This window comes from Xiphias gladius, chromosome 4, assembly GCF_016859285.1.
Source record: "Xiphias gladius isolate SHS-SW01 ecotype Sanya breed wild chromosome 4, ASM1685928v1, whole genome shotgun sequence".
In the NCBI taxonomy this organism is placed as follows: domain Eukaryota; kingdom Metazoa; phylum Chordata; class Actinopteri; order Istiophoriformes; family Xiphiidae; genus Xiphias; species Xiphias gladius.
In genome coordinates, this window is record NC_053403.1 from 12,889,127 (window position 1) to 12,899,558 (window position 10,432).

Here is a 10,432-nt window from a genome sequence, read left to right on the forward strand (position 1 = left end):
TTCTTAGATAAATTTCATATTATTGTACAAAAATAATGTGATCTGTATTAGAAGGCAAGCCTTCTAATGAAAGGATACCTTGGAAGGTAGCATGTAGCACTGGTGCAATGCGATTTGCCTTTTAATTGTACCTAATTACAATTAAACTGCCCCCCATTGACCCCTGCAGACGTCATTACAACAGTGCTTTGACATTCGTTGATTGGGTTATATGTTTCCTCCCGACGTAATTGGTGGCCAATGGACTTTGAACATCTCTCATAGGTATATTAATCCACCACAACTCCAGTGGCTCTGCTAATCCCCCACTGACACAAATACACATACACACGAAGATGCACAGTCCAACACCATGTGACCACCTTACGCATTGATGCCAAAGCTATATATACTACGTAAAGGGACTGGACTCCCTCAAGAGAGATCATCACAGTGTAGGTGTGTGTTTATCTGACCGAGGGAGTGAGGAGATAGTTTCCGGACAGGGGGAAAGAGGTGCTGCCGCTGCCACACTCAGCCTGGTGGAGAGGACCGAAGACAAAGAGACAGAAAAGGCGAGGGAGCAAATGGCTTCACATTGATAAAGTTGGCTAGAAGAAAGTCCCGAGGGCTGGCTGCAGAGGGGTTTTTTGTGGTCTCAGCTGCGAAACACCGGAGGGAACAACAACAATGTTTTTTCGCATCCCTCGACTGACCCCTGGATATATTAGATACCTCCAGGTGCGTAAGATGCTTTAGGGCAATTTTCTTTCTTGGATAGATTAATGATTAGTCTTGGACATCAAGGGACATCTGCAGTGGTGCAACAGTGGAGCAAATTCCATTAGAGCCTCTAATAACAAACAACTGTTGAGATCTAGAGTTCAGGCCCTGCACATATCCCTGTGCTTCAGAAAAAGTTGGCGTTTCATTATAACTAACAGAACATGGGTGTGTAGATTTTAAATATAACAAACTCAAGATTTCTGTCAATGCTGCATTTGGTATGCATTAAATAAATTAACTGTTTGAGTCGAACCATCTTATGAACACCTGAAGAGAAGGTCAACATAAATATAAATTGGATTTGTCTTGAATTATCACTTTTCATCTTTGAAAACTCATTTTAAACCGATACTATACTGACTCATCGCTGTACGCGTACAATTTGTCCATTTCTGTTTGTGTCATGGTGGGATTTAGAGCAGAGGATTATAACAGCCTGTCTTTGAATGGATTTGAATCAGAGATGCCTTAGCTCCCTAGGCTCAAGTAAATGCCCTCTAATTGGATCTCCAGAAGAATAGCATGAAATGGCTCCCAAACACCTGATGGGGATTTCGGAGACCTGCAGCTGGATTTAGAACACTAATGTAGGGCTGGGGTTTGTTTTACAAATGGACAGTGTCAAACTTCATTATCTGTATAACTGCTAATCAGTGTAATGTTGGATACAACTACTCACTGTGTGATAAAATAGGTCAGGATTACACAAATGAGTATTATTGCGTTTCTGTAAACAAATCTCAAAGCGTAATACCTTCCGTGCACTTTTATGACTGAGAGGACAACATTGTCCCTTTCCTGTGAGGACCATGCATGTCCAAAATGTCAACTTTTCGTGAGCTAAGAAAAACGGCCCTGTTTTCAGCTGTGTGACAGTACATTTTTCAGATAATCTAATGGGGTTTCAAATGGTTTATTTCTCCTGAGAAGACAAAGAATTTATATTTTACTATCTCGCTCAGGTTTAGTTCACGCACCCACAACAACTCTGACTGATTCAAGGAAGGAGAATTTTCTCAATTCATCAATTAACTCCTAATCTGGAAAATTCAAAATCACAAATTTGGAGACCCATGGTTTTCACTGGATAGTGGGCAGAACAAGGATGAGCTGAGAAAATAACCGAATGTATACGTATCTGGCTTTAGGACATGTCTGGGATTGGCGAGAAATAGAGGTCTCCAAACCGGCAGAGGACTGTGTGAGTTGGTTGTATTAAAACTTGATAAAAATGGAGATTCTAGTGCGGCTCTTCCCTTATGGTAAAACTATCGCTGGGATGAGACAGGCTTGTGACCACGCTCACCTTTTTAAGGACTCCACCGCAGCCAGGGATAGGAGGAACTTTGCTGACCCCCTGCCTTGGGCACCATCGTCCCTTGCGATGGTCGTGCCCGGTGGTGGTTGTCAGGGCTTCATGGGTGGTGGTGGTGACCCCTGCTCTCTCTTTCAGACTCAGGCAGCCCAGACTGTGCTGCAAAGCCAGCAAGGCCCCGCCATGCCGCGCATGGCCATCCTGCTGGGTCTCATGGGGATCGGCATGTCCGGCTACAGTTCCCGCCAACTCACACTGCACTACAAGCCAACGAGTCACCTGCTTAGATGAGATGGATTGAAGATGTGGGACATCCATATGAGTGCACACACGTACGCACACACACACACACACACACACACACACACACACACACACACACACACACACACACACACACACACACCTTTTACTTAGAGCAAAAGTTTGATATTTTGGGAAACAAAGTTGATAATTATTTCGACCATTCTTGGTACTGAGCGGTCACCAGGGAGCCACCAGAGCATTTCACTGTCAAGAGCAACATTAGGCTTCGTAAAATGGCATTTTACTGTAAATTGTCATTTCTACGCTGTGCTTTTTGAACAGAATAAACAAACGAGATACAATGTGTTATTTAGTGAAGTTCACAGTGCCTGTAGGCAGCTTTTGTTACCATTTACCAGACCCAGGCAGTTCTTTTCGCCCTGTTTTCAGGCTTTGTGCTAAGCTAAACTAACTGGCTGCTGGCTGCAAGTTAGCTTCATATTATTTCCCAAAATGTCGAAATATTCTTTTAATTATTTTAAAATTAAGTTGTTTTTTTACCAGCAAAATTAAGGGAAACAATACTTCCAGTTTCCATGTTTCTGTTTTGTTTTTCTCTGTGCATCCCTGCTAAAAATCTCTTACGTGTGGTTCAAGTTTAATGTCATACTTGTTCTTGATTTATTATGAATTTGTTGTTTGAGATGAAAAGAATATTGCCTTAAGGCTCTGCTACCACAGTTAAGAGTGAAACAATCTCCCTGTTGAAAACTACCTCTCCATTTAAGCACAGTGCAGTTTTTTTTTTCTTGTATGTGACTGATTCGCAGTGAAACAGAAAGGCAGCTTCTGATGTTTCTTCTGAACTTGGTTGATGTTGCACTTGAACCACAGTCTGTTTCCATTTCCCGTGCCTTATCATGGGAGTATTCAGTCTGAACTGGCCCTCAAAATTGATTCATAGCCTTAAGTGTTATATTAAAGTATTTTTCAAATACATCAGTGGTCTTTACAGACACTTTTCCAAATGCAGCTGAGCTGAGTCTTTTAATCACCTTTACTTTTCCTCTGGCGTTTTGGCAATTCCCCTGATGTAATATAGAGCTCCTAGGTCCCCTTCTCTTTCAGAGGACAGCCAGTGTTGTGACATCTTCATCAGTTTGCTCTTTTTGGATTTCTTTTGCAAGATTGCAAAGGACAGAAACAGAGAGAAATATCACATCAGAAGCCGCTTCAAATCAGACACTCAAGGTGTTTATATTTCCATCTTTCTTGATTCTGGAGTTGACCGTATGAGTTTTTAATTGTATGATGTCTCTCTCTTTTGTGTGCGTGACAAAATACCAGAGGAGCAAATAAGGAATTGCTTTCAATCTGTTTGGCTGCACTCAGCCCCTGAAAAATGCACAGAAAAATTACTCCACAAACAGAAACATCAGAAATATGTGACTTTTGATGTGTGAACAATGCTACTTTGCACTTTTTTGTGTACACAACTTGTACATAATGATGTACATATCACTTGGATGCTGAATGAGATTAGTAGAACATGACGTGGAGCACTACCAGCTTGTGTTGTGAGCTGGACTGGGCGACATCTAGCTGAATTGCTGACACACGGCGCTGCTGTGTTGTTGTCGGGCAGAGGAACCAGGACAGCCACCCTGGATACCACCTGGACGAACATGTGAATCCACCCAGATCTCTCCCAGTTGCACACCCCTGTCAGACAAGATGAATGTACAGTAGATGAATGACCACTAAGGTCTCTTAACATAGGTAGACTCTGCTCTGTATCTGTTCTGCACAATGATTTGTAATGGTAAAAAACAACTTTGATAGCATGTGAATGTATCACCGACGAGGAATGAAAATTAGCAGTTAAAACTGTAATTGTAAAGACAAGTGTGTCATAATCTCCTGGTTCCAGGAAAGAGAGATTATCACTACGGTTTGAACATATAAAAAAAGAATTAGCATGTAAACAGGTCACAAGGCAAGTGCAGTGATACAGTGATCCCCGACAGATCCTCTTTAGATACCCTGCGCTTTTTTAGACCAGCTTATACTTACATATGAGAGGTGTCAGAGTGACAGGTAACAGTGCGACAGAGCAAGAAGTGAGGTTATTTATATCATTTGACCTTGTGACTGAGATTCTAATTGAACAATTGGTGGAAGTATGACATAGATAATAGGAGATTGATTTGTTAATAACATAGTGGTATTTATTATTTATTGTTTCTGTGTAATCGGTTTTTCAGGCTTAGCTTGTTTATCATGTTGTGTGACTGTTAGCCTTCATTGTGTTACAAAGGCATAGAATGTCTCAAATACCAATTTAAAGAACAATCTTATCTGAGTTTGTATTAAAATCTTCCTTAAAATCATGTATATTTGCCCTAATCAATGTATACAGATTTTTCTGGAGTTTATTTTGTTGTTTAATTACAGGTAAATAACATCTTACAAAAGATATAGGGGTGCTTTCATATTATTAATTATATAAAGGATTTGCATGGATGTATATATACAGTATAAGCGTGCTGAGATACTTTGCAATTTTTTATTTCATATGGATTTTATAGTGAGTTAAATCCAGTTGTGGTTGGTTTGTGGTTATACTTTAGATTTGCCTTAGTGACTTGAAGCATCGTAAACTTGTAACAAAGCACCCTTGAACATGTATTATTTTTTATGATGGAATCCCTCTGTATGCATAAATAAATCATTAAGATCTCAAAAAAAATGGACAGATTTGGTATGTGTCTTCACTTTGAGAAAAATACTGTGAACAATTTTAAAGCTTTCTGGCACACACTAAAAAGAAGAAATACCTTCTTAATGCACTAGATGTCAGATTTCAGCCATTTTCACACACTTCTCCTTTATCCATCAGGGTGTGCACATGGGCATACTTCACAGTATGTGAGCAGGGGCAATGACCTGACTGAACCCTGCACAATCAGTGCCATTCAATCAACAAAACAAATATTTTAAGATGCAAGAAGTACTTTTTTTCACTTTTTTACTCTCTTCAATTTCTCACTGTCCTTCATAGTCACAATCATTTCTTTAAAAAAGGTTTGATGCAAAAAGGCAATGTTTTTGGGCAACTTTAAGGGCCAAAGAGATGCTCCGGAGTAGCAGCTTATATCACATCATGTTTCTTGGAAAACATTTTGGTTTCTTAAACTATGTCTAACTTCTGAGGTTTTGCAGATTGTCACTCTACTCCTGGAAATCAATACTGTTTTTCCAGCAGTTTATTTTATTTTTTATTTTTTTCCCTTGAAGATTCACTGCAGCTGAGCTCAGGCAAGTTGATCAGCTCATCAGACAGTCGCCTCCAGTGTTGCTAGTTAGCTGCAAACAACCCACGGTAAGGCTAAGACACAGAGTTCTGACCCAGTTATAGATCTAAGCTGCTTTGGGAACAAGCCCAAATCTATCCCAGTAGGAGCCAGTCAGTGTTACAGTTGTGCCACCCTGGATTTAATGGGAGCTTAGAGTTGAGCTTTATGGATAAAATGTGTGGAAATCTACTGGGAGCTCCCAACACCTAGAGTGATGAACATGGGTTTGACCACTAGTTGGTCACTTACAAACATAACAGACACCACTGTGGTTGCCAGAAGCCTTTTTGTGCAGGGAAACACAACTGTTCGTCCGGGGGAATTGAAGGGACAGACAGACTAAATTTCTTTCTCTATGTCACTCTCTTCCGAATGCATACACACACACACACACACACACACACACACACACACACACATACAGAGGTCCATTGTGTGTCTGTTCCAGTGCTGTCTCCTCAGGGGGCTCTTGTTACCGTCTCTTACAGCCAACAACAAAGAGCTGAATGTCAAAGAGATGGATGAGAAGGAGTGAGGGACATATCCACAAGGTCCTCTAGTCATTTTTAAGCTCAATACTGCCCGAGAGTGTATGTTCATGTGTGCGTGCTCATGTGTGTGCATGCAGTGTATGTGTCACTCGAGGAGTTGTCAGAGTTATGTCTCTTAGATTCTACTGTTACAGTATCATACCTACATCAAATGAGACAAAATACCAAGAGTAGCCTGATATATATATTTGTGAGGTAAAGCTGTACCTATGTTCGGCTCTGTAACAGCTGCCTCAGGTGAATCAGTTCTGAAGAATCACTCCATAGGCTGTCAGCTAAAAGAGTAAGAGTCAAGTCAGCAAGTTGTTTAAGATCAGAGGCTGAGAGTGCAAATACAACAATCTGTTTAAAAAAAAGTGAACAAAACAATATAGAAGGAACTCATTTCAACTCCTCACTCTATCCTTAGTGGACAGTCTTGCGTCGTGCACAGTCTGAACAAGTAAAGAAAAATGACAATAAGGCCATTACGCGTAGCTGTAGAGGCAATATGGCCAAAATCAAAGAGCATTAAACCACCAGCTGGTCATGCTGCTGCTAACATGGGAAAACAAGCACTTTTTTCATATGTCAGTGAGCACTTTCTTGATAGATGGAGCATCCCAGGTTCAAGACTTCATGTTGGCAAGTATCTAGTAAAAGCCTCAGTGAAATGTCCTTGAGCAAGCCACTGAATCCCTAGAAGATATTCTCTCCGTGGTCATTCAATATGTCCTGATATCAAATAACTTTTAAGAGCTTTGTCATTCTATATACAGCATATTTTTTGAGGGAGTATAGTTCTCATTTGTATTTGAAAAGGCATCAATCACAGAGCAGGCTTCAGTTATGCATTTTATTTAAAGTTGCCCTGAGTCACATTTGACTTCTAAGGTAATCTCTGAGAAAGAGATATTTTACAGAAGAGATAGTTCTTGCTACTTTTGAGCACAATCAGTTGTAGTAGATTTCAAAAGAAGCTGTCTTACTTGTACATTAGTAGGATTAATCCAAGTCACAGCACCTGTTGTTACTCTTGTTATTTTTTAGTCAACTATATTACTGCATGTTTCTCATGAATTTCATTACTGTATCTACTTTATATTTTAAATTTTCGCCAGAGCTCTTAATACACGGTTTAAGCAGTGGGTTGTCTCTCACGTATACACACGCGCAGACACACAAACACACTTGCACACACATGCTCTGGCATGATAAAGCACATTTCCATTTTTAGCCTGGATTAGATTGATCTATTCCTCTGTGTGTCCTCAGTGACGCAGCATATTCTTCCTCCCTTTAAATGGCTCTTCTTAAACAGCGGAAGGGCTTAGCTTTGTTTCACATGTGTTCTCTGCCTTGAGCTCATGAAAACACCTCTCGTGTACAGGTGCTAATCATTTCTCTCAGCCAGGCGTATGCTGTCACTCACACAGAAGGGAAACAAAAACAGAAATAAGCAGATACATGCATACAATTTAAAAGAAAATTATAATTTAACCCATGATTTCAGCTACTATATGTACTTATGTAATTTTCTGTATGTTGTGCCCTGGGCTAATTTATAGACTGACAGGGGAAACAGCAGATGTGCAGATGCATGATGTTACCTGGCAGCATGTTAATAAACACAAGGAGGTGTGTATGCCGAGACACATCCAATCTATTTGAGGTCTGCTGTACAAAATTAATGAGGAGTGACTTAGACTACTTAGGCTTAAGTAGTCATTTACATGATAAATATCCTCTCGCAAGTATAAAACTAAAGTTAAAATCCTCATAGTTACTAAATGGTTTGCTTACTATAACAAGTTTTATGTGCAATTGCCTCAGGGACCAGTGGAAAAAAATAAAATCTATTTTGAGGCACAACTGCATAAGGAAAAGAACATGCATTTTCCTCTAATTCTTGTGCTAAAGTTGCACTAATGACTCAGCATTGCAAATTCACAGGTGTCCAACACTCAAACAACCTGCTCTACGGCTTTGTGAACCCCCAAATTGTTTTACTTTTCCGCTACCTCGCCCCCACCGTTTCTATCTTTGACTTTCGACATTTCGTTGGCAAAGACTTTTAGTCTCACATTCTTCCGTTTTCCTCTGTCCACCTTTCCAACAGTGAGCAGCGTTGACTGAGCCAGTCATTGACAATTCTTCTCTGAAAAACAGGCAGGGCCATTGTTAGGAAGCAAACAGAGAAGAAAGAGAGAAAAAAGAGGGACGAGATAAAGATGAACGGTTTTGAATACACCCAGAACCATAATTAATTTAACTGTGCAAACTAAGTAAAAGTTTAATTCTTTTCAAACAAGGCTTTGAGCAGGAAGTACTGTTAAGGGGGAAAGTGTTCATAATAATGATTCTTTGGCTTGTAATTGTAGAGTTAGTTCCCGCAGCGTCTAATATTCCCCTAAATTGCTGTGCAAAAGTGTTTGAAGGTTTAAGGGCAGTCTATAATTGCAGTAAAATATCTCCTTTTGAAACATACTTTTTCGCACTAATGGTTTATTTTATGATTCACTGGAAGATATTTTCATTACTCTGACCTTTCTTGCCCGATTGTACTTTTTGTGGATGTTAAACTTAAGACTAACTTTAGATTAAAATTATGTTCACAGAGCAAATACACCGTCCATATAGCACTTTTAAGTCATTCTTCAGATACCACTGTTCATTAACGCTACATTCAGTAGAGAGTCTGCGAGGAACATCTTTGAGAGTTGGCCTGTGAACATGATTAAAGCTTTAATCTCTGTTCTTGGCTAACAAGTTTTGATGTGGTCCCGTGGGTTTGTGCAGGAGAACCCTGTGACCTGTGAATCTCATCAGACAGTTGGTGAGTCATGGTTAATCTCAGCTGGCTCCTTCTGTTTGCTGTGTAATGACAACAGGCCTAAAAAAAAAAAGAGATCTACTGTATATTAGAAAAGAGTGACCCGATAAGATCTCATCTTTCATAGCTCAATTTTAAAAATGGATAATTGTTATCTTCAGTTTTTATTATTTTACTAATGGTTATTAGGGACCCAGTAACTTAATAAATGACTACTAGCTTTAGATCAATTGTCATTTTAAGTGGTATTACTAAAATTTAATGAAACCTGCAATAACTAAATTTTTGACACTTGGGGGCAGCAGAAACAAGCTGTAAATATAACAATGACATAAATATCACCTTTTAAATTGATATTTGGAAGTTGTAAGCAGCAACAATTGCCAGTGTACACATCCAGCAAAGATGGAGCAACATTCTCATGTATTTCGTGTCTCTGTCCAGTATTCACTCTCTTTTAGCTCTGTTTTTGGTCTCTACCATTTTCTGAGGGAAATATTAAACTTTGTAGTTGCTAAATGCTTCAGTATGTTCACCAGCTGGTTACTAACTTTGTCTGTCTGCCATGTGGTGCTGGGCAGGTGGTGTATAGTGGGTTTTAATTGCTTTTTTGCTGAAAACAGCTGATGAGGGTGATGATAGTGAACCAAAACAGAAAGTTTGCAGGCAGTGAAAACTAAACAATATGCTGAAAGACACTGAAATGCTCTGCAGTGCTGGAGGAAACTGCAGTCGATAATTTGACGTGGCTTTGTTACTAAGAGTGACCCCTTTCACGTAAAACTCTTGTGTCATCCATTGTTAATATAAAATATTGATCATAGCTACTTTAAAAAAGTAACAAGACTTGTGAGCTACAGATTTTTAGAACTTCACTGCATTTTCTGCCAAATAACAACTGTTTTATCATCTGGTGATGGTCAATAAAAGCAATTAAGTTAAGCACCCAGACCAGGCACAAAACTGTCCTTGATACGCCTCAGGCCTCAATCAGCAGTTTAAGCTGTAAAGTACATCTGTGTCCGTGTGAGACATTGGAAGCAGGTCAGATAATCCCAGCTGCGTCCCACCCTGACTGTTTGACCCCATCACACCTGATCTGCTCTCTCAATGATCCGAACAGCTGACATAAGAGTGACTCATATGCTCCTTAACAATACACATACAGTATGCCATGATGTGTTGTAGTTGATAAGCAGGACACACACAGCAAAGATGAGGTGTGGGCCCCTAATGACCCTTTAGTTAGTGATCAGTTACTAGTCTGTGGTGTTAGGTTGAGTAGTAGGCTTGTGTTATTAGGCTCACATTATCAATTTCCTTCTTGTTAGGGCTGGCTGGAAGTGGACAGGGCTTATTAATTAAGGTCAGGTGTATTAAGTGCTCA

The 10,432-nt window shown here is 39.8% G+C and overlaps 1 protein-coding gene across 1 annotated transcript; it reads left to right on the forward strand.

Annotated features, from left to right (window-relative positions):
* The first annotated feature begins 669 nt into the window (after nt 1-669).
* zgc:193593 (uncharacterized protein LOC564090 homolog) lies at nt 670-2,371 on the forward strand. The gene is made up of 2 exons (XM_040125978.1): nt 670-720; nt 2,219-2,371. Exons 1-2 carry the CDS (start codon nt 670-672, stop codon nt 2,369-2,371), a joined length of 204 nt encoding a protein of 67 aa, XP_039981912.1.
* The last annotated feature ends 8,061 nt before the right edge of the window (nt 2,372-10,432 follow it).